Raw genomic sequence first — 24,917 nt, forward strand, 5'->3', positions numbered from 1 at the left:
GCACATGCCATGCCTACTTTAGCCTGGCTTCAGGCCCCTCCCCTAGCGCCCCTGCTATGCTTGCATCTTGGAGTCCTAACGCTCCGGGCACCAGGCGTCTCCCCCAAGCCTCACCCCTACCAGCGCAAGTCCCGGTCCCAGTTGCTCTAACCTCAGGCCCCGCCCCCAGCTCCCCCCCCAAATGCTTAAAGGAGGCCGTCCTTCAGTTCACTTCTACCTCAGGCCCCGCCTCCGCCCAACCCAAGCCCCGCCCCGCGCACGCGCCGCACGTGCCGCACGCGCCCCGCGTTCCTCCTCCACCTGCAGGCCCCGCCCCCCCAGCCAATGGGCGCCGCCGCCGCGTGCGTCGCGCCCCGCCCCGCCCCTTGTCCCTCAGCCCCCTGTCGCCTGGCCTCAGAGCTGTGCAGGCGGCGGGCGGCTCTCATATCTTTCGGTGACCGCCGCTGAGGCCTGCCGCAGTTGCTCTTGGGGTCTGCCGAGCCACCATGTCGCAGAGCGGGGAGGAGAACCTGCAGGGTGAGGCTGTGAACCGAGGGGGGTGCCGCGGGGGTGGCAGGGTCGTGGGCCGGGGAGTCGTGCGTGGAGGCCGCGATGCATCTTAACAGACAGCCCCTTTTATAGTCAGGCCGGGTTGAACCTTTCGTGGTCTGTTGTTCACGATGTCATAGTTCTGTGGCTTCACCGTCTCTTTAGGTCAGCCTCGAACTCCCCGCGATCCCTCTTAGTTAGCTTCCTGAGTAGCTCAGTACAGGCCTTCCGCTTCCCTCACGCCTGGCTCAACACTGTTGAAGTGAGCCAGAGGTTGCAGGTTGACTTTTCAGTGCTTTGATTGAACTCATTAGTATTTATGACCCTGGTGCGAGGTAGGGGCTGAGCCACCGAGGAACACTACCAGTTGTCGTTTTATGCTTTGAACTTGGGATCCTTCTGCCTCTGGAGTAGCTGGAATTTGCAGCCCCGTCTTTACCTCTGGCTTGCTTTGTCAGCTCTTCCTAATGGAAGAGGAGGGTGTAAGGCTTTGGACCACTGTCATCTCTTAGAATCAAAAGATTGTTCTCTTTAAGAAATGTTGGAATAGCTGGGTGGTGGTGGGTCACGCCTTTAATCCCTGCACTTGGGAGTCAGAGGCAGGCGGATCTCTGTGTTGAAGGCCAGCCTGGTCTATAAGAGCTAGTTCCAGGACAGGCTCCAAAGCTTCAGAGAAACCCTGTCTCAAAAAACCAACCGCCCTCCCCGCCCCCCAAAAAGGATTGTTATTTTTAAGAAATGTTAGAACAGCTTGGCAGAAGTGGCCCATGCCTTTAACCTCAACTCAGGAGGTAGAGGCAGGAGGATCTCTGTGAGTTTGAGATCAGCCTGGTTTACAGACAGAGTTCCAGGACAGCCAGGGCTACACAGAGAAACCCAGAGGGGGCAGGGGCTGGGGTGCAGCTCAGTGTGGAAGGAAGCTACAGACAGCACAAAAGTGGTGTAAAGTGCTTATTCAGCCCAGTAGGCTCACTGTAAGCAATGCAGTGATTTGTAGGCTGGGTGTGGTGACACACCTAAAGTCCTGTCACTGGGTGGGTGGAGGGGAGCTGGGCCTTAACAAGTTCAAGGTTGACCTGAACTCGGGCTAGTTAGGGGTCTGTAGCCAGACCACAAACAACGAAAAGATTCTCTTGGCATGCAGCCTTTACAGGTTATTAGCACTGAACAGACAGCTACTAGTTTTGTGAGGCCACCCTGAGTGGTGTGTGCCATCCTATCTTTCTGAGAGCTACTTGGTGGGTCTGAGTTAAGTGCTCAACCTTTAATCTTCAGGACCCAAGAACTGGAGGAGAATCCTGTTGACCTTTGTATTCTCTGAAGCAAGAGTTCACTGAGTAAAACGAGCTTATAAATAAACAGAGGGCCACCTCGACCTTTAAAGGGGGTGCTTTAGCTCTTTCTGAGACAGGGTCTCACTAGTCCCGAACTCCCAGAACTCTGCCTGCCTCTGCTGCCCCAGTGTTGCCGTTAAAGGTATATGCCCAACTTAGTGTGAAGATTTGTTTTTGGATTTTCGAGACATGTTTTCTCTGTGTAGCTCTGGCTGTCCTAGAACTTGTGTATGCTAAGCTGCCCTTGAACTCCTAGATTTACTTGTCTCTGTTTCCTGGAGTGCTGGAATCAAAATGGTACAGCACTGTGCTGGGCTATGTTAAAAAATTTTAAAAAGCTCGAATTAAGATTTAGTGAGCTGAGTTTATTTATTATTCTGAACAAGCAGAATTTAACCAGACTAATACATTACAAATTCTGTATTTTAAAATTACAACCACATTAGAAAAAACCTTGCAATTCAGGTTTTACTCCTTAACATCAAACAGTTGCAGTTTCTCCTTTGACAGACTAAGAAGCTTTTTTGTCCTTTCTCGTAAAATGAAATCAAGGGATGTTTTATAATGTTTGCTGTAAAGTCGTTTTTATAGTTATTGAGATTTTATTTCTAACACTGTTACTTAGATTCCATCTCTGGAAGTTTTTGGGTACTCTGAGAGATCTCAGTTACCACCTTGACATACACTTTATTCCTACTGCTGAGTCATTCGTTGGCAAAGTGAGGTTGTCATTTGTCATTTTGAGGGTTAAGATGATTTTTGTTTTTCTGCCTTGCTTATTCTATAAAAAGATGGTTACCGTGTGGAAACTCACGCTAAGGATTTGGGCCATTGTTTGGGGTGTACGTGCAGCTCAGCACTGGCTCACCGTCTGGTTCAGGGTAGGAGGGGTCACTTGAGTCACATGGCGCATCTCAGCTGCCCTATGAAATGTGAATCCAGCTTGGAGTCTGAGCTCCTCTGCCTGCCTGTTCTGCTCGCTTCTTGTTTACTTCTGAGGCTGAGAGCTGTGCAAGCCTTGTTGGTAGGTGGGACAGCAAATATTCCCCTTAGCAACCTCTGGGACCAGTTTTCTTGAATGTGTTACCCATAGCCCTGATTGGTTCTGTTCCCTTTTAACCTCTGGTCCATCTTATTAAAAGGTGTTTAGAGACAGGGCTGGCTTTTTTTTTTTTCTTTGTATGACTTCTGGCCTTCAGGAGGGGAGATAAGCTTTGTGATACATCTGTGCTGTATTTGCTACCCTTGCCTGAAAGGCCCACTATAAAGACTCCTGTAACTCCTCAGTCAGATGCCCTGTCTGCAGCTGGGTCTGGTAGGTGATTCTGTGGTTGCAGGCAAACTCGGGCAGGCTTGTACAAAGAGGAAAACGTGGTTAGACTGAAGGGGTTTCTCCTAGCTCTATCTGAGAGCCAGGGAGAGCCAGAGGTTAAGTGGGAATAAAGGTGACTTACCTGAGGTAAGGACATGCCACAGACTGCTCAGTACCTGGAGGATACCTGGAGGCACCTGACAGACTCAGGATGCCTTAGACAGGCACAGCCTGGCAGTAGGCAGAGAGACAAATTCACTAATCTTAGAAGCCAGGAGTTTAACTGGACATGATGCCAGCCTGTAATCCCAGCATTTGGGAGATGGAGGCAGGAAGATCAGGAGTTTAAAGCGAGCCTGGCTACATGAGACACTGTCAATAAAGTGTGTGTGTGTGACAGAAAAAGAAGCCAGTAGCCTGGATTGTCTACTGGGCAGATTCTGTTCAGAATTATTTGCCGGCCAAATCTCTTGTTCTCTTAAGTCTTGACAACAGAAGCCACTTCTGGAGAAGTCCTGTGTGATTTGGGAGCGCTGTGTCCCCCAGACTTGGTGCTCCCTTGCTCGGCTCTCTTGGAATGCTATATCACTCGCATAATTCTCCTTTGGCATTATGTTCCTGTTTGGAGGCTGTGTGCCTGCCTGCTCCTCTCTGAGGACCGCTAGATCTGGCTGGATGTTGTCCCTGCTCGAGCTTGTCAGCATATTTGCTTGAACCTCTAACTCTGTTTGCAAGTTGGGCTCAGCTTCTGGAAATTTATGGAAAAAAGCACTTCCTGCCACTCCCAGGAAGTAGGGTGGCCTTGAGAATAGGAACCCTGTATTTCCTCCACACAGGGTTTTGTTGGCTGTAGGTATCCTTAGGCATTGACAGTCTGCAAGTTTGCCTTGGGATATAGCAGGGACTCCCTGGGTTGTTGTTATATAAGCAGCTTGGAAGACAAGTTGGTAGAGCAACCCTCTAATCTCAGTACCCCAATGCCTGACTAAGGCAGAGATATCCTCTTTATTAAAAATATTTTTGAGATGGGTATGTATCCCAGGTTGGCCTTAATTGAACCTTAGTATGTAGCCAGGGGTGACATTAAACTTTTATGCTTCCCTCAGCATCTCGAGCACTAGGATTGCAGGCATGTAACAACACACCATTTGTGTGGTGCCATACAGCACCAGATCTAAATAAGCATTCTCTTCAAGTATTCAAATCAGCTGGACTACACTCAAGGAGGATCCTAACTTGGGTGACTGACCTAGTTTCACTTCTGACCAAAAACACTTTAGGAGAGGAAGGGTTAATTTGGCTTACATGGCATTATTGAGGGAAGTTGAAGGACCAACTCAAGAGTGGAGAGGATTGAGTGCACCCATATTGCCTGCTTGCTAGGCTAGTTTTCTATTTAGCCTTCTGACTTTTGAATTGTTCAGGATCCCTTGACTAGGGGCTGGCTCTTCCTATATTGATTATCAAGAGGGTGCTCCGTGGATAAACCCATAGGCCAACCTGATCTAATTTCTCAGTAAGGTCTACTTCCTATGAGGTTGGCAAGATAGCTCAGCAGGTGCTTGCTGCCAAACCTGTTGATCTGTGTGAGTTTGGTCCCTAGAAACCCACATGGTAGAAGAACCAGTTACTGCAAGTTCAGATAAAATACTTCAGAGAGTCCTCTTCTCAGTTGTTTCTAAGTTGTGTTAAATTGACAAATTAAAACCAACTAGCACAGTGGTCAACCTAGCTTATATAGTGAGATTCTGTGCCCAGAACCAAATGAGGGATTAGCAAGATGGCTCAGCAGTTAAGAGCTCTTACTGGTTCACAGCCACCTGTAACTTCAGTTCCAAGGGATTCAATACACTCTTCTGGCTTCCCTGAGCACCAGTCACTTATGGTACACAAACATACATGCTGGCAAAACGCTCTTCTTTTGGTGGTGTTTGCCTTGCTGGGCAGTGGTGGCCCAAGCCTTTAATCCGGGAGGCAGAGAGAGGCAGGCGGATCTCTGTGAGTTTGAGGCCAGCCTGGTCTTCAAGAGCAAGTTACAGGAAAGGCTCGATAGCTACAGTGAAACCCTGTCTGAAAAAACATAAATAAATAAATACATAAATAAAAAAATTCAAAGAGAAAGAAGACAATTTGAGCCAGAACTCATTCCCACATAAAGAAAGGGAAAATAAGCTGGGCGGTGGTGGTGCCGCACACCTTTAATTTCAGCATTTGAGAGGCAGAGGCAGGCAGATCTCTGAGTTCGAGGCTAGCCTGGCCTACAAGAGCTAGTTCCAGGACATGATCCAAAGCTACAGAGAAACCCTGTCTCAAAAAAAAAAACAAAAACAAAAAAACCAAAACAACAACAACAACAACAAAAACAAAAACAAAAAAACCACATTCTGCTTCTTAGGGCGCTTCACTTCCCAGCAGTTCTAGACACTCAGGGAGATGTAAGTTGTACTTGACTTGTGTCTTGTTGGTATAGCTCAGAAGTGGGAGAGAGGGCGGAAAATAGAAATGAGGGTTTTGGGGCCAGCAGCGCTTCTGTCTTTCTGATGAAATAAATTGTGTGTTAACTGAGGAAATTTTTTGTTAAGAAGCAATCCTGTGCTCTTTCCCTTTAAATTTAAACATTTCGCTTTAAATTTTATTTTTCTCACTCATGAAGTCCAGGCTGGCCTTCAACTTCCAAGTGTTCTGTTAGGATTATAGGTGCATACCCCCACCTTTCTTGCTAAAAGGATGGAAAAACTCTGATGAATAACGGCAGGATGTGTGTAAATGAATAGCGTCTTTGCTGTTTCCAGGACTTAACACTGCCTATCCAGTCACAGGTTAATGATAAAACTCGTTCCTTAGTAAATCATTCCTGGAGACAGAGCTTTTGGACCCAAGGTTTTTGCATCAGATCATTCTGAATGGAATTTTTTTTTCTCCTCAAGTGCTGGGCCTCTTAATGATTTTTGAAAGCCCTCTATGACATGAATCTGTCTCTTCGACAATCCAGTGCTACCAGTATGAGGACAGCAGGACCAGGACCCTGCTGCACTGTGATGAGCCCAGGTGAAGGGTCTTGTGAAGGGAATTGGCTTACTCACGGACAGCATAGACTGGCGCTTGGGCTTGCTAGCTTTCACTCCTGTGAAAAATAACTTCTTTATAAAATCACCAAGCCCATGGTGTACTGTTATAGCAGTATAGATCAGGATAGCATTTTCAGTAAATACACACACATCTGGCTGTTGGTTCAGTTCTTGACACAAGCTCCTAAACTTGGTGGGATTTCCTAAGTGTTTGGTTTGTTTTTATTTTTCTTTTTGAACTAGGTCTTACTTCATACACCAGCTTGGCCTGAACTCGTATTACTCCCAAGTGCTGGGACTGACAGGGACAAGAAATTAATCTTAGCTAGGAGTTGGATCCTGTTACTCAGGTCCATTTTCTAAGAAGCCCCCATAAGATTATGCTAACAAGATGACTTACTGGGGACCCAGAATAACTAGCCTTAGGCTAGAATTTGGTCACTTTAAGTTATCAGTGGGTAGAAATTTAGGGCCACCAGGGAGGGGAAGGAGTTGCAGGTTGGGGTGTTAAAAATATAAGAAACTGCCACTACAGTCCAACTTTGAACCAGAACAAATGTTCATGGAGCTTTGGAATGGTAGCAGGAAGGTGGTGTTCGCTGTCCTGTGTGAGCTTCATCTGGCTCTTTGTGAACTGTATCACAAACTGAGCAACGTGTTTTCTTCTTGAGTTGTGAGCTCTAGCAAAGTATCAAATCTGAGGGGGATGTGGATAACCCTGAGTTTGTCTTTTGGTTTTTGTTTTTTAAATTTGTAATTGATTGAGCAGCAGTATGGATAGCTCGTACTCTGCTTGTGGCTAGTGTCTTCCTTGTGAGTTTCTGCTTTTAATTTATGAGATTGGATACTAATTTTAGGAGATACTGTCAGAATAGTATTGAATCCTAGGATTCCTCTGATTGATTTTGGAAAATTGGTAGTTGGTGCAGGGAAAAAGTCTACATTTACCACTAGGAATGGTGCTGGGTAGAAGATAACACAACCTCAAACTTCTTTAGTACCAGAAAAGATCTGGATAAAGGTGATCAGATAAATTGGGATAGGCTCAGATTATGAATACTAGATTGGCCTAGACTACCCATACCTGAAGCTATGTACTATAGATGGAAGTATCTGTCCCACCCAGTCCCACAACTGTTCAGTCCCAAATAACCACATGGGCTTATATTAATTATAAACTGGCCTGTAGCTCAGGCTTATTACTAATTAGCGTTTACAACTTAAATCAACCCATAATTCTTATCTATGTTTAGCCATGTGGCTTGGTACCTTTTCCCAGAATTCTTGTAGTCTGTTTGCCTATACTTCTTGTCTGGCTACTGGCCAATCAGCGTTTTATTAAACCAATACGAGTGACAAATTTTTACAGTGTATAAGCATTATACTACACCAATGTACCACTCACTAGATAGGTTTAGGAGCTTACCCTGTAGCCCAGGCTGGCTTTGAACTCAGAGCAACATTCTTGCCTTAGTGACTCATAACTGCAGGGATTCTATGTATAAGCTACCATCCCTGGCTTCTGAGTGTCATTAGCCAGTGAAGGGACGAAGACCAGCAGAAGACATTAGAGTATCTGGATCTGGGATGTGGATACTTGGAGATCTCAGAGGGCACTGGGGTCTCTGCCTGTGTACAGCCCAGGGGCTCTGGACTCTGTCCTTCTGAGCTGGTATTGTGCTTCATGTGGGATAGGCCTGCCCTGCTTCTCCTCCACGAGGCAACCTGAGAGACTAATGAGGAAAGTTGTGTTTATTTTCCAGTTTCTGTTGTATGATCACTTGTTAACTTCCTGAGAGGCTGTTGATGGTATAAACTGTAAACCCATAGTTTATTTCTGTTTTTTTTTTCTTACCCGATTAATATGGCACATTCTGCAATAAGTACACAGGCCAGGCTTCTGAGTGTTAAGCTGTATAGCTGTTCTTGCTCTCAAGAACATGTGTGTTTTGCTTTTGAGACTTGCTATCTACCTTTAGCTGCCTTGGAACTGGCTCTGTGTAACAGGCCGTCCTCAAACTTTCAGCAGTTCTGCTTCTTTCTCCTGAATTCTGGGATTGCAGGTATACTCCATCATGCCTAGCTTTTTAAGGGGGATTTTGTTGGTTTTAGAGAGGTCAAATGTAGCACAGGGTGAAGACTTCCTTAAACTGGGAGCTGAAGGTGGCCCTGAACTCTGAAGTCCTCCTATCTCTACTGGGTTGTAAAAGTGTGTGCCACCATGCATAGTTCCTTTCTCTTTTTGGAGATGTGTGTGTGGTGTAGTTTAGAAAAAGTCTCTGGAGCCAAAGCTGGCCTTGAACTTAAAAGTGATCCTCTTGCCTTTTCCTCTCTCTTCCCTTTTGGTACTGGAGATGGAAAGTAGGGCCTCTTACAAGCTCTGCTTCTGAACTATATTCCCAACTCTGAGTGGTTCCATTCTTTCCCTCCCTCCTGCCTTCTTTCCTTGTGTGTGTGTGTGCTGTCTCTCTGTCTGTCTGTGTGCCCACCTGTGTGTTTTTTGAGATAAGATTTTTCAGTCCAGGCTGGCCTTGAACTCAGAGATCCTCCTACCTACCCACTGTCTTCTTGAGTGGTAGGATTAAGGTCATGGGCCATCATGCCCAGACTACCTCTTATCTATTAATGGATTTTCTTTTTGTTATTGTCTTTGAGTGTGTATGTGTGTGTTCATGCAGTAGGCACCTTTACCCACTGAGATATTTTAATGGCTCAACAAAGGATTTTCTTTAAACAAATGGACCTATGAATGAAAATAGAGAGAAATCTTCCCAGGCCCAGAATGAGGCAAATAATTAAACATACAGTCAGTTTCTACCACAGAAAGCACCAGGGGTCAGTGAGATGGAAGAATGCATGCTATCAAGCCTGACAACCTGGAGTTCACAGAGCCTTGGGGCCATATGATTCTGGAATGTGGAAATGCTCTTTTATATAGACCGAGACTGTACTTTGGTTTCTCAGGGCCCAGACCTGAATAAATAATCACACAGAAACTATATTAAATATAACACTGTTTGTCCAATGACTCAGCCATATTCTTAGCTAGCTCTTTCTTATATCTTAAATTAACCCATTAATATTCATTTATATATCACTATGAGGCTGTGGCTTACTGGTAATGTTCTGGTATCTTTCTCCTTTGGCAGTGACATGGTGTCTCTTTGACTCTGCCTACTCTTTCTATACATCTGTTTGGATTTTATGCCTGGCTTTACTCTGTTAAGCCATTGACCAAAACAGCTTTATTCATCAACCAATAAAAGCAGCACATACAGGACATCCCACATCAACTCTTTAGTAAGACATGCTGACTCATGACTGTAAGCCTAGTTTGCTTTGTCAACCTAAACAAGACTTCCATCTTGGCCTCTGGTAAAGCAACAGGTTTGTAGAATACTTGCATGGAATAAAGGAAGAGCAAAAGATACCGTGCAGAGTCTCCAGCCTCAGGAACTTTACCCACTGTCCTAAAGAGAGGCCAGTAGACCAGAAATGCAAATGTTTACCATGGCATCAAAGTTGGACCTAGAGTGATTTCTCATCATGTGCTGCCCTTGGTATTTCCTGGGAATGGGAGTGGGTAAGTCTTTCTTTCATCTATCTATCTATCTATCTATCTATCTATCTATCTATCTATCTATCTATCTATCTATCTTTATAGTTTTGGAAATTAGGTCTTACTATGTAAACCTGGTTGGCTTTGAACTCTCACAGTACTGGGACTAAAGGCATACATCAAGCCCCATGAATGGGAAGATTTCTAAATGCCCTTTTTTGTGTCTCAGGCTCCTGGGTAGAACTGCACTTCAGCAATGGGAATGGCAGCAGTGTTCCAGCCTCTGTCTCTATTTATAATGGGGACATGGAAAAAATACTGTTGGATGCTCAGCATGAATCTGGACGAAGTAGCTCCAAGAGTTCTCACTGTGACAGGTAGGTTTGCTGGATGTCTCTTGCAGTGTTGATGTTCTTAGTGGATGGATAATCACACTTGTGCATGCTTTTATGGATGGGCCTGTAGGTCTAAGGCCACATTTGGGAGTAACTCCGGAAGCAGGCCTGATAGAAGGAACCCTGGAATCTGCTGGGAGGGAGTGATCTGGGGCTCAGTCTGGAGGCACCAAATTAAACCTAGGCACAAATAACAAAGTCCCTTAATATATGCCCCCTTTTTTGAAGCTGTTCACTTTGAATGCCAAGTCTGAGTCAAGTTCATGTCCCCCAGCTGACTTATGTTCCTAGGTAGCACTACTAGGGAATGAATCCAAGGTGCTGGTTGAGAGTCAGTGATCGAAGGTCAGATGCTTCTGAGGGCTCTGCAGCAGATTATGTGGGAGGGTGGAGCTTCCCTTAGAACTGTTTAGCTGGTTCCTGAATACTCATTTGAAAAGACTGAGACTGAGGAATAGTTTGGCCCTGGTCTGGTATTAGGCTGAAGAGGCATGCCAAGAGCCCCCCCCCGCCCCGCCCCGAGGCAGTAGTCTTGCTTGGGATTTATGCTTTTTATGTCAGAATTAACATGCTGCTCTGTTTTGTCCATTTCCTAATCAAGCCCACCTCGCTCCCAGACACCACAAGATACCAACAGATCTGAAATAGACACTCACAGCTTTGGAGAGAAAAACAGCACTCTGGTAAGCCATAGGTAGTAGGGGCATGTTATACGGTACAGCACATCATCAGCCTGGTGACTTTTTCATATCACTTACACACACGCACATGCACCTCACACATGCACACATGCATGCATACACGCACTTACCTTTGCTCCTTCTTAGTTTTTGAGGAAGGGTCTCTCATTGAACATGGAGCTCACCAATTTAACTAGACCAGCTGGCAAGTGAGCCCTGGTGATCCTCCTACCTCTGCCTACCAGGACTGAGATCACAGAAGTGTTACAGCATGCCTCTCGTTTTATATTAGTGCTGGGGATCTGTGTTCTTTTAAGTTTTTATTTATGCATATATGTGTGTCTATGAGAATGTCACATATCTGAAGGAGTTCAGAAGAAGACATTAGATCCTCTTGAGCTGAAGTCACTGGCCTGGTGTGGTGGTGGGAACCAGACCTCTTCATGAACAACAGCATTTTTAACCCCATTTTTTGGGTTATTTAAAATAGACAGAGACTCCCTATTAATCCTGGCTGTCCTGGAACTTGCTATATAGATCAGGCTGATCTTAAACACACATAAATCTACCTGCCTCTGCCTTTTGAGTGCTGTAATTAAAGGTGTGTATCATCGGTGTTGGCGATCTGAACTGAGGGCCTGATGAATGTGCAGTAAGCATTTTATCTCCCCCCACTTCAATAGAGTTATTTTGTTTGTTTGTCTCCAGACAGGGTTTCTCTGTGTAGCACAGGCTGTACTGAAACTCACTCTGTATATCAGGTTGGCCTTAAACTAAGAGATTTCCCCCTACCTCTGCCTCCTGAGAGCTGGGAGTGTGTGCCACCACTATCCAGCTTTAATAGTTTTTATTTTAATTATTTAAAATTGAGTGTATCTGTGTCTATATGGTATGTGTACATGACTGCAGGTGTCTAGAAACCATGAGTATTGGACCCCCTGGAACTGGAATTGTGGGCAGCAGTCAGTCACCTGGTCTGAGTGCTGGGAACTGAATTTGGATCCTTTAGAAGGTCAGATTAAACATTCTTGAGAGCTTGTTTGGAGGTTTAGGCAGGGGAGTGCAGCTACTCATATACCTTACCTGAAGACTGGTTCTCCTCTATTTGGGGAAGGTTGTTCTCTTCAACCGAGCACACAGCTTCAGAAGGCACATACATGCAGTGGGACACCTGCCTAGCCAGCCAGATCAGCTGAATCAACCCTGGTGATCAATGGGGTGACAGTGTCACAGCTAGATCGCCCTCACATCCTGGGGGCCATTCTTAATCAAACTACCACAGAACCATGGTGAGACATGTAGATTATTGCTTAAGATAACTGTTCTTATCCATACCATTTCTGTATAGTAGTTTGAGGCAGTAGAATCTTGTGTAATTTTATTTAGTAATGCTATACCTTGTGCATGGTATTTAATATGGTAAAGATGAAAAATATCTTCTGTAATAGTTTAGCAGCTGTCTTAGGAAGCAAAGTCTTTACTAAAAAGCATTGTTTCCTCCTGTGCCAGTTTTTAATCAGTGTCCCATTCCCAGAAACTAACTCTAGCCTAGGCTTTCTCCAGGGAACTCTCTCTGGCCCCATTTTGGGCATCAGAGACTTTTGGAATTCATCCAGCCTTCTATACACTTGAGTGCATGTCCACTTTTGAAGCAGTCATATTTTTTAATTTTTATATTATTTGAAATATCTCCCCATCCCCACTTAAGTATGCAGTTATAGAATTTTAAGAATGCAAGAGAAAATTTCCTATCATCTCCTATTTTGGAGACATCTTAATTAGCATTTGTGCCATTAATTTTAAAAGTGTAGCTGAAATTGTGGTCTGCTTTTTCTCAAAAGCACCTTTAAACTAGCTTATAATATTCCCCTTATTTAGCCACACCTATTCTCATTTTCTTCTGTTAGGATAGGTTCTGCTGCTGTTATCTATGTCTTCATGCCCTCAGAACAGTGTTTTGTGTTTTTTGTTTTTTTTTTTTTTGAAGCAGTCCTGCCTATCCTAGAACTCACTCTGTAGACTAGGCTGGCTTAGTCAAACTCAGAGATTCACCTGTCTCTGCCTCCTGAGTACTGGGATTAAAGGCGTGCACCACCATTGCCTGGCTGTTTTTTGTATTCTGAGGCGGAGTCTTTGCTACTCAATAGCTTAGGCTGTACTTCAGCTTTTCCCTGCCCTAGCCTCCTAAGTGCTAGGATAGAAAGGCATGTACCACTGAACCTTGTTGATGTGCTGTTGGGAATGAAACACCCAGGACACTTTGTGCTATGCAAGGGAGGCGCTTTGCTAACTCAGCTATGTCTCCAGTCCCTAAACCTGCTACATTAACAGAGTTGAATGGGACTTGGACAAAATGGATATATCTGTAAAGGAGGAACACATGCCTTGACTTGTGTGAGACAAGACTAGGAAACTGTACACTGGGGTAAGGAAACAATCAGACATTCTAGGGTCTGTTGGATGCAGGATCAAATTGATGTTCATTCCAGGAGACCTAAAAAAAACATGCCAGTTAAAGTAGGGGAGGCAATTAATGAATTTATGCCTGAAGTCTGACTCAGGGTAGGTTCTGTGATCCCTGAACTCATACCGTGGTTATTTACCTAGTTCAAGAATGTTTAATTGAGACGGATATACTTAGAAATTGGTAGAATTCTTTTTTTTTAAGTTTTACTTATTTATTTAATGCACATTGGGGTTTTGCATGCATGTGTGCCTTTTTTGGGGGGAGGCATGTATGTCTTTATGAGGCTGTCAAATACCCTGGAACTGGAGTTACAGTTGTAAACTGGCAGAATTCATATATATATATATATATATATATATATATATATATATATATATATATAATGTATACATCATTCTGTCTGTGTGTATGTCTGCAGGCCAGAAGAGGGCACCAGACCTCATTACAGATGGTTGTGAGCCAATATGTGGTTGCTGGGAATTGAGCTCAGGACCTTTGGAAGAGCAGGCAATGCTCTTAACCACTGAGCCATCATTCCAGCCCAACTGGCAGAATTCATACACTGGTTTCTTAACTTGTGATATGAAGGCTATTATGGTTGGAAAGGCTAAATGAAAGCCTTTCGCCTTACCTCTGTCAGGGAAAATAGTGACTCAGAAGTGGACCGCTGCAACATTAACAGGGCTTTCTGAGACAGCCCTGAAAGACACACCTGAGAAGGGCAGTCTTCATAATGGGCAGAACTTTGGGGAGTATACATGGTCATACATTTCGTATTGAAAGAGAAATGGCCAGATGTGCTATTGTTCATTGAATTTATAGACTGTGGCCAATGAATTGACTGCATGGTCAGGGGTTTAGAAAAAGCATTACTTGAAAATTGGTGAAAAGGATATCTCAGGAAGGAGTATGCACTGTATGATCTCTGTATGTATGGATTATGATCTCTCTAAATGGGAAAATGAACTGAAAATACAAGTAAATGCTTATTGAAAAGGGACTTCAACTGAGGAAGAGTTCAGTAATCAAGTAGGTAGGATAACCCATTCTATGGAGAGTTAGCCCCTTTCCCCAGTCACCATTGTCTCATTACCTAATGGACCTATGAACAAAAAGGCCAAGGTGGCAGAGATGAGGGTTATGTGTGGACTTGACAACATGGACTGCCACTTTCCAAGGCTGATCTGGTTACAGCTTCTGCTGAGTGCCAGTTCTGCCAACAGCAGAGACCAACACTGAGCCCCAGATATGGATGACACTGTTATCCGGGGTGGCTAGTCAGCAATCTAGTGGCATGTTGACTACATAGAACCACTTTCGCCATAGATAGGTCAGTGTTTTGTCTGTACAGGAGTAGGTATTTATTCTGGTTGTGGCTTTGCCTTTCTTGTATGTAATGCTTCTGCCAAAACCACCATCAGGGGTTTTATAGAATGCTTTATCCACTGTATTCCACGCAGCATTGCTTCTGACCAAAAAATTATGTCACCAGACAGTAGGCCCGTGATCATGGAATCATGGGTATTACCATGTCCCCACCATCTGAAGCAGCTGGCCTGATATAAAGATGGACTAAGCTGTTGTTGACACAAGGCCAGTTAGGTGTGATTAATCCAGATTACCAGGGAATATTGGATTGCTTCTCCACATTGGTGGTAAGAAACATGTATGGGGTGCAGGGCATCCTTGGTGCTTCCATGTCTTGTAACTAAAGTCAGTGGGAAACTACAACAACCTAATCCATGCAGGATGACAGAGGGCACAAACTCTTCAGGAATAAAGTTATGGGTCACTCCCCCAAGAAAAGAGTCAAGACTCACTGAGGTGCTTGCTGAGGTGTAACTGGAGGTTGCTCTCCTGCCTGCCAATTCCCAAATAACCACTCAGGCTTAAATTAATTACAAACTGCTTGGCCGATGGCTCAGGTTTATTACTAACCAGTCTTTACATTTTAAATTAATACATTTCTATTCTGTATTTTACCACGAGGCTTGTGGCTTGTTAACTCATATCTTGCTTGTCTGATATCTCTCTGACTCTATTTTTCTCCCTGTATCTCTACTGGATTTCCCTCCTGACTCTAGTCTGCCTGGCTATTGGCCAATTCAGCTTCTTTATTAACCACTGGTACTAAAACATTCACAGCCTACAGAGAGACATCTCATATCAATGAAGATGGAGGAAATACAGAATGGGTAGTAGAGGAGGGCAGTTCTAAATATAAGCTACTAAGGCCATGTGACCAGTTCTAGAAATGAGGATTATAATTGATATGAGTGTTTCGGTCATTTTGTTAAAAATGTGTTTACAGATATTTGCTTCCATTACTTCATTTATTTATCATGTAATGTAACGGTTAAGAGAATGTCAGTGATTATCGTTTTAGTTTGAGATACTAAGAATGTCCCTCAAGGGACATTATTACTACTTGAATATTTGAATTTGCAATGCATTTGCAGTTAATACCATGTTAGGTTTAATTATGGTCTAGTTACTGTTTTATTTGGAAGTTAAGCATGACATAAGGAGATATGATTGTGTGTTCAGCTAAAAGGGGTGGGCTTGTGATAGCTATTCTTGGTTGTCAACTTAACAAATCTGGAATTAACCAAAACCCAAATGAGTAGGCATAGCTTGGAGGGATTTTTTCTTAATAAAATATTTGAGGTTATAATATTTGAGTTTGGAAGATAATAAGCTTTTAGTCTAGATCTTTGGAGGTGGGAAGATCCACCGTTAATCTGGACCTTACCTTCTACTGACAACCGGTATAAAGGCCTCAACAAGGTCAAAGTCTATGGGGAACTGTGTTGATCTTACCTTATTTCTGGTGTGGATGTGGGATACTCACTCACTTGCTTTATTAATATTTACTTTTTCTTAGTCTGAGGAAGACTATATTGAGAGAAGAAGAGAGGTTGAAAGCATCTTGAAGAAAAACTCGGATTGGATATGGGATTGGTCAAGTCGGCCAGAAAATATCCCCCCCAAGTAAGTGTTTTCAGTATCATGAGCTCTTTCCTTGACAAGAAGAGGACGCATTGATTGGTAGTTTCTTTCCACCCCAGGGAGTTCCTTTTTAAACATCCGAAGCGAACAGCTACACTCAGCATGAGAAATACAAGCGTTATGAAGAAAGGGGGCATTTTCTCAGCAGACTTTCTGAAGGTTTTTCTTCCATCTCTGTTGCTGTCTCATCTGCTGGCCATTGGATTGGGGTAAGTGATGTTTCTTTGTGAGTACTGGCAGGGTGGGCCTTGGTGATTCTAGGTTCCAGCAATATATGTTCACGGTTATGTCAAGAAGTAAAGAATCTGTGCTATGGAAAGCCACTGCCCCTTTATCCACCACACAGGAGTTTTCATGTCCAGCCTTTCTTGTCTCCACAGCGGTCCTGTTGAATTCTTGGCAGTAGTGGAGTGAATAAAGTCTCCAGGTTTCTGCTTTTGTATCAAGTTTAGACTAAAACAGATCAGGAAATAGAGCTGTGGATTCTCTAGATGGGACCAGTACCAAAGAGCCAGAGCAGGTTACCAAGGGGACACTAGGAACGGGGACTCATGTATTTTCAGCTGGCCTCACAAGGATGAAATTGGGCTTTGCTCTTCCTGTGTCTGCCTCCTGAGTGCTGGGATAATGGTGTGTGCCACCACACCCAGTTTATATGACCCTGGAGTTGAACCCAGAGTTTCATACATGGTGGTCGAGCACTCTACCAAATGAGTTACATAACTAGCCCTTAGTCTTTCTTTCTTTTTTTAAAAATTTATTTATTTATTATGTATGTATACAATATTCTGTCTGTGTGTATGCCTGCAGGCCAGAAGAGGGCACCAGACCTCATTACAGATAGTTGTAAGCCACTATGTGGTGGCTGGAAATTGAACTCAGGACCTTGGGAAGAGCAGGCAATGCTCTTAACCATTGAGCCGCATCTCCAGCCCCTGCCCTTAGTCTTTCTTTAGGCCTACGCCTACCCTCTCCTCTGCCCACATGGGGGTGATCTCACAAGACACTATATTGTGTGTTGTATGGCTTCAATTTGTTGGAATGGCCTGGCTGCTACTGTGGGCTTCTAGGCTTTGTTGTCTGCTTATTCCCCACCCCCCCAAAAAAAAGCTGTTTCTGTGTTTCATGGCACCTGGTCTGTTTCATGTTTGATCCCTTGGGATTTTGTGGGTCTCATAGATACATCAATCCCAGTTTTCTCTACAGACCTATTTCTCTTGAGTTGCAGGGGTGCACCCTACCTGTCTTCATCCCTTCTTTCTCCATGTGTGGTTCTGTCCTTGCACCTGGTCTCATGGTCAGGTGCATCCCATCACCTGGGACTTTCTTCTCAGAACTAGCAAGCAGTACTTGAGACAGGCAGAGCAGATTTCTGAATTCCAGGTCAGCCAGGGTTACTTACTGAGACCTGATCTCAAAAACAAAAACAAAAACAAAAAAAAACAAAAAAAAAAAAAAACCAGAACAGAACCAGCAAGGGGAGGATCTGTGGATAGGGCCTAGTAATCTACAAGTTCAGTACCTAAGCTGAGCTTCTCTTCAGGAAATCATTTCTGCATTCAGCTCCTACCTACTGTTTGTCCTTTATCCTTCCCAGTCTCAGAGCTTGATGGTGCCACCCTACCCACTCCTGGCAATCATCCACTATTGGCACCACCACTCTTGGCAACTTTCAGTGTTCTGAGATGAAAACTACCCTCCTTAGTTCCAGATAGCTCACTGACCACAGTCTTATTTCTCACTACCCCACACAGACCTGGCCAGCTGGAATTCTTGCGTGTCCTAGGGACTTTCAGTCCCCTCTAATAGACTAGGGAAAAGGGAGCTTCATTACTTCCTTTCTTGGTTGGGCTTTGATGTTAATGGTAATGAACTAACTGGATGTGAGGAAGCCCCCTGTCCTGGAGTGCAGGTATGTAGCTCATTTTGCACACTGAAAGGAATACGAAGCTCTATAGTGATAGCATTTGGGGTTGTTTTGTACTTTTGGGGGTGGTTCTGGGGTTTACACCTGGGAACTTGTGTATGGTAGATTGATGCTCTGTCATTGAGTTTCAATTCCTGCTATTAGTTTCTTTTTTTTTTTGTACTTTCAATTTTTTGTGCCATTAGAATATAATTGAAAAAACAGAAAATAAATTTTAATGGCAATTAAGAAAAATTAGACCAATTTGAAATACATATCTGATGACTAAACACTTGATAAAGATTATAGACAGTTATACCTTATTTAGGTAAGGTGGCGAGTTCCCTTCCACAGGCTGTAACCATAGTGGTCTGCTCTGTTTGAACTGTGTGAGACCTGATGGCTATTGTTCCTTTTCTGTCTAGGATCTACATTGGAAGGCGTCTGACAACTTCCACTAGCACCTTTTGATGGAAGAATTGGATCTGACTTTTCACACAGTGAGGATTCATGTCTGAGCTGTGACAGATAACTGAAGAGCTAGCATGATCCTTGGGTGTCTGCACTACGTGTGTTTATTTGTTCTGTAAATGCGGTGTTCCTGATGTAGTCAGACAGAATAGACTCTAGTATCATGACCTATAATTATACCTACGGGATCAATTAATAAGCATGTAAGACTGCCTATTGTAGCATTTATTAGTAAATTTTCTTTGAATATTAGATATAAATAGTTGAATAATTTTAACATAGTAGCAATGGTGGTGTATTTAAAAATGATCTGTAATTGTAATCCAGTTATGACACTTTACACTTCAAAAGAATGAGTAAGTGAAATTAAAATCATTAAAGGGTTTGTCCCAAAGGAATATTGTGGCCTTATAATCCTATTACATAGTAGAAAATGCTACTACATGGTTAATTAAATGGGTGTGGGTTATCTGTAAAGACCTCTTACTATGTGAATTAAGTAGCAAGTAGAAGCTAAGGTTACCCAGAAACCCCACTGTGTAGGCTTTCCCTCCCCCCTTTCTTGCTTTGTAGGATGATTTCAGCCTCCTTATCGGCCATCACTGCCTTGGGCGGTCAGTTGTGTTGCAGGCACCTTCATCATTCTGCTGATTTAAAATCCCATTGTTTTTACTTAAAATTTTGTGTGCTTTTAAAATCAGCTGTATTGTAAGCAAATCTGTCTACTTTAAAAGACTGGAAATGAAAATAAATCTTTGTCAAATCCTTTGGAGATTACTGGATTTGCATATGGGTTAATCAGTAGTCAGTGCTTCTGTTAATCCAGGTATATTCCCAGTCTTCCTCTTTTCTATAGCATGTTTTTAAAGGCTGCCTCCTTGACATGCTGTATATATCCTGTTGTATTTGTTTCATTGTCCCACACTTAACTCAGGTGAGTTAAAATAAAAGAAACATTTTAACAGCCTTTTGTTTATATTTAAATGATTATTCAAAATAGTTCATATCCCTGTCATCTGGAGAAAGATGGTAGGATGGTATCCAATTTTCTTTCTTTATAGAAACAACAGTCTTACTGTGTAGCTCTGGCTGACCTGCAACTCAAGAGATCTGCCTGCCTCCTAAATATGCTGGGATTGAAGGCATGCAACATCATACCTGGCTCTTGAGTATTTTATTTTTATTTTAAATGCTACACTAGCATATGAGTGTAGTGTCTTTTGAGGCCAGAAGAGGGCAATGGATTTCCCTGGAGCTGGTGTTAATCAGTTGTGAGTCACTCTACAGGAATTCTGGAAAGTGAACCATCTCTCTGTAGCATCCTCCCACTGTTTTTTTTTTTGTTGTTGTTGTTTGTTTGTTTGTTTGTTTTAAACCCATGGTCCATAGTTGTAAAAGGCCAGCTTTCCCATGCTCAGCCCTCAGGCAGAATGACAATATATTTTTAAATGGCTATAGTGAACACTTTCTTTTTTCTTTGAGATAGGGTTTCTCTGTGTATGTAGACCAACCTGGCTTTGAATTCAAGATCTGCCTCCTGAGTGCTGTGATTAAAGGTGTGAGCCACCTTGCCGTGCAAGCCTTTATGCTTCTACTCTGGGTATGCATGTTTGTTTTGTAAGACAGTTACTATGTAGTCTAGGTTGGCCTGGGGCTCTAGAATCATTCTGCCTCTGGGATCAGGCCTGTCTCACCACACCCAGCCTAATATATAAAAAAATGACTGCTTGGGTGATGGACAGATGGCTCTGTGTTTGAGAGCACTGGCTGCTCTTCCTGAGAACCTGGGTTTCATTTCCAGCACCCACATGGGTGGTTTACAGCCATCTGTAACTCCAGTGCTAGGTCTGATGCCCCTCTTCTAGTCCCTTCAGGCACGAGACACAGAAGTGGTTCAGATATACATGCTGGCAAAACATTCATACATCTAAAAATAACTACTATTGCTCAGTTTTTGAATCACAAATTTGAAATGTAGTAAAATCCGGTAGTTTTGAAAAACTGCTTTTAGCCACAAATTAATGCAGTTCAGGATGTAGAACTGCTCAGGCCTTAGGGTCTGAGCTAACATACTGTAGAATGGGACATGGCAGAAGTGCAGATGACTTCAGCTGTGGAGAAGACCTAGAGGGTCCTACCTTAAAATAGGGTAGGCTGGAGGAATGCTCGATGGTTATTATAAGCCTTGGTATATAACTTCAATTCTAGGAGATCTCACACCTGATCTTTACCTGATCTGAAAACAACAACTCAACATAAGCACTTTTGTTTCTTGTGTAGCAGGCAGTCTTGGACCTCGACCCCAAATTATGACATGGAGACTTATTATCCTATTTTCCTGCATCCTCTGTGCCTGTCTGGCTGGCCCCTGGCGTCTCCCTCTCTCCTTGAGATGCCTCCTATTTATTATCTCTGCCAGCTCCACCTAGCCCTCTAATGTTTAGCTATCGACTGTTCAGCCTTTTATTAGACCAGTCACGTGCCTGAGGCAGACAAGGTAAAACAGCAACACATCTTTGCAAGTGCAGCATAAACAAAACATCTTTACAAACATTTAAATACATCTTTACAAATTAAATGCAGCATTGACAAATGGAACACATCTTCACATAGTTACAGTAATATTCCACAACAGTCTGGTCTGTATAGGAAAGTGCTATCTTAACACAGACTCAATAAACAAGCAGAAGAATATGAAACTATTTAACTCCCTGAGGTTCCTGTGTATGACAAAGGCTGGTTCATGAGGACATGAACAAAGGAGCATGTTGCTAAAATAGAAGGAACTGATTTACTCCCAGGACATAGCAAATAAACATGAAAAATGCTAGCAAAACACGACCATTAAAAGGGTGCTGAAGCTGAGTGATACAGGAAGTCTGATATTTCTAAAGCTGGTTTACTCTAGTTTCTGATGGGTGTGTATGTTTCCTCTCCTGGGCCTCTGGTCAAGTTGATAGATAGGACAATGAAAAAGTGATGTAGCCTAGTTCCTGGGTCCATCCAGTTTTAATGCGGGCAGCTACTTTCTGTTGGGGACTTTCTCCTGGACCCCAAACTCTATGCTGGGAAGAAATCAAACTGCCCAGTGGAGAGGCTTACCTGCAAGTCAATGGCTGGGAAGCATGCTGGCCAGCTCATCCTGCTGACACATCCTGAAGGTCTTCTAGCTCTGATGACGCCACCTGCAGCCCACATTACTGCTCAAACCAAAGGTAATACTCATCCTTAGGAGGAAAAAGCCAAAGACAGTTTAATACATTTCCGCATTTGTGTCCAAATCTGAGGTGAACAAGCCACAAGTGAATGAGATCTGATGGTCATAGGAGGAAGTGAGTGGCCCGATAGGAAGGAGCAGGAGGGGGAAGGCAGACATGAGCACACAAGGGCACTTCACTGAATGCAAGAGTAACAAATGCTGTGGGGCTGGAAGACAAAAAGCAGGAGTCCAGTAGCAGGCCAGTAATATCTGAACTAGATTCTACAAGGACATAATAGTAAATAGGCATTTTCTTGCTTCAGTAAAGTTTGTTTCTTATGGAGAATGCATTGTGAAATTAGGTTGTGTATAAATACTGAGTAAATGAGTTAAGGGTATGGGGTTTGAGAGATGGCTCAGCAGTTATGAACATTTGTCTGATCTTCCACAGGATCTAGGGATCTAGGTTCAGTTCCCAGCATCCACATGGTGGCTTACAACTGTCTAACACTTGTTCCACGGGATCACGATCACACACACACACACACACACACTTAATGGTCTTTTACTTGTTTTACAAAGAAATCAGGCTGGAATAGGCTGCTTGAAGCCTGTGGTGGGATCTAGCTGGATGTCTGAAAGATGAAATGAATCCAGCCAACTCTGCTTAGGGCACCCAGACACAGTGACACTAAATAGTAGGTCGTACATTTAGTGTCATACTCTAAAGAGAAAAGCCTGGCTCACTAGGGAAGTTAATAATTATGGGAACTAGCCAGAGAGGAAGAGCTCAGATATTAACCACTGAAGTCGGAGACAACTGTGCCCATCCTAAAGGGCTCACATCTGGCCAAACTAGGACCCTGTGGGCCATGTGAGTTGTGAAATCATGACAACAATGTCCTCTTGCCCACATAAAGCAGGTACCCTTTCAATTCATACATGTTTGGTCAGATGGGAGCATTCTTCCTAACAGAATTCCAAGTTAATATGAAAGGAGAGGATGATGGGAATGGAAAATTACTAGGTAAACTACAGAACTGCTGACTGCCCAATGGAAAACAATGTTATCCTGGGATAAGGAGATGGTCTGGGGCCGACAGGATGGTTTAGTGGATAAAGGTGCTTGGTGTTAAGCCTAATGAGATCTATTTCTGGGCCTGGGAGAACAGACACCTACAAGTTGGTCTCTGACCTCCATGTACCCAGCAACCGTAGGTTTTTTTAAAAAGTTGTTTTTGTCTTTTTCCCATAAGTTACTCAGAATTTTAGCTTTATGTAACGAAACTTGGTGGTTTGATGCTGAGGCCACATCAAGTTTTTTGTTTTTATGGCTTTTGCCTAAAATACATAATTACAATTTAATCATTAGATAAAAATAGACAGGTCTAAATTAAGGAGAGTTCTATGAAACAGTTGTCTGTACACTTCAAAACTGTCAAGAGACAGAGGCTGGAAGACAGAAAGAGAATGTACCATGCGCCTAGACAAGGAACATTTAAGGCCCAGTCAAGCCAAAGCTGTGTGGTTGAGTGAGACAGCACTGTGCCGACACCAGGGAAGCTGAGTGTCCTGACACCTGTTTAATTCTTCCTCAGCAAAACAAAGTAAAGGGTGCCTTTTACTTACGGTGGTCCTGGGCCAGCAGCGTCAGAACATTTATGGAAATGTAGATTCTGGGGTACACGCCCTCCAGTCAGAGCTGTGTGCTTGAGCTGCTGTGGAGAGAAAGGAGAGGTTCTGTGAAGTGACAGGTGGAGCTACTCTCACATAAAACTGGGTTGTCTGAAAAACCAAAGGCACATTCGAGAAATAATTACAAAGGTCAGAAATAGGGCAAGTCCTTACCATATTCCTCTGAGGGCCTCCAAAGTCTATACAGTAGTTGTTTAAAACTTAATTAAGGAAAAAGCCCATCAGCCAGCTGGTGGTGGTGCATGCTTTTAAGCCCTGCATGAGGGGTGGGGAAGAGGCAGACTGGTCTTAGAGTTTGAGGTCAGCCTGGCCTACAGAGGGTGTTCTAGGACAGCCAGGGCTACATTAAAAAAAAAAACAAAAACAAAAAAAAAACAAAGAGGAGGAGGAAGAGTGGGAGGGGGAGAAGGAAAAAAAAAAAAACCAAAAAGACCAGGATCTTTGGGCTTGGTTGCACACACCTTTAATCCCAGCAATCTAGACAGGCAGGCAAATCTCTTAAATTTGAGGTCATCCTGGTCTACAGAGTGAATTTCAGGACAGCCAGAACTATGTAGAAAGATCCTGTCTCAAAAACAAAACAAAGACAACAAACGAACAAAAAACAATGCCAAAAAAAGGAAAAATCTATTTCTAAGACTGGGCAGTGGTGGTGGCACCTGCCTGTAATCCTACTTGGGAGAGAAAAATAATGAGGCTGGACTGGAGAATTGGTTCAGCAGTTCTAAAAGAACTTGCTACTTTTGCAGAGGACCTAGATTTGGTTCCCAGCTTTCACGTGGTAGTTAACCTTATTTGGGGACTGGATTTTCTCTTCTGATCTCTTCATGCACCGGGCATGTGTATGCTATATAGTCACATACACTAAAATAACCAAATATTTAAAACATTTCCTGGAGATGGAAGGATCACAAGTTCAAGCCAGATTAGGAAACAGCAAGATAAAACAGGTCTGGGGGCATGAAGCTCTGCTGGCAGAGTGCTCACCTGGCATTCACAAAGCCCTGGGTTTGATCCCTAGCACCACATAAACCAGCTGAGGTGATACTCAGTCATTCTTGGTTTACACAGTGAATCTGAGGCTGGCCTGAGATAAAGAGACAACTCTAAAAGGGTTGGTTTCGAGACTAGGTCTCTGTGTAGCCCAGGTTATCCTAGAACTCACTCTGTAGACCAGGCTGGCTTAACCTCATAGATCTCTGCCTGCCTTTGCCTCCCAGAGTGCTGGAATTAAAGGTTTGTGCCACAATGTCCAGCCTTTCTATCCCTCCCCCACACTGACTTTTTTGATTTC

General features: G+C 43.5%; 1 protein-coding gene and 1 long non-coding RNA gene across 2 annotated transcripts; one reads left to right on the top strand and one right to left on the bottom strand.

Annotated features, from left to right (window-relative positions):
• Positions 1-365: 365 nt before the first annotated feature.
• On the top strand, positions 366-19,696 carry Bnip3 (BCL2 interacting protein 3). Its single transcript, XM_087908316.1, has 6 exons — positions 366-516; positions 10,031-10,178; positions 10,798-10,879; positions 16,228-16,334; positions 16,412-16,561; positions 18,684-19,696. The coding sequence occupies exons 1-6, from the start codon at positions 486-488 to the stop codon at positions 18,727-18,729; spliced, it is 564 nt and encodes a 187-aa protein (XP_087764442.1). The 5' UTR covers positions 366-485; the 3' UTR covers positions 18,730-19,696.
• Positions 16,556-23,874, bottom strand: LOC148121454 (uncharacterized). The gene is made up of 3 exons (XR_015738411.1): positions 23,558-23,874; positions 21,832-21,956; positions 16,556-16,805 (listed from the first exon to the last, which is right to left on the bottom strand). It is a non-coding gene; the product is annotated as an uncharacterized LOC148121454 (long non-coding RNA).
• Positions 23,875-24,917: the final 1,043 nt, after the last annotated feature.

The sequence above is a fragment of the Myodes glareolus genome, chromosome 7, assembly GCF_982192425.1.
Source record: "Myodes glareolus chromosome 7, mMyoGla1.1, whole genome shotgun sequence".
Taxonomy (NCBI): Eukaryota; Metazoa; Chordata; class Mammalia; order Rodentia; family Cricetidae; genus Myodes; species Myodes glareolus.

Coding starts and splice junctions, on each gene's coding strand:
- Bnip3 (XM_087908316.1), top strand. CDS start 486: ATGTCGCAGAGCGGGGAGGAGAACCTGCAGG. Junction 517..10,030: donor CGGGGAGGAGAACCTGCAGG/GTGAGGCTGTGA, acceptor TTTGTGTCTCAG/GCTCCTGGGTAGAACTGCAC. Junction 16,562..18,683: donor CTGCTGGCCATTGGATTGGG/GTAAGTGATGTT, acceptor TTTTCTGTCTAG/GATCTACATTGGAAGGCGTC.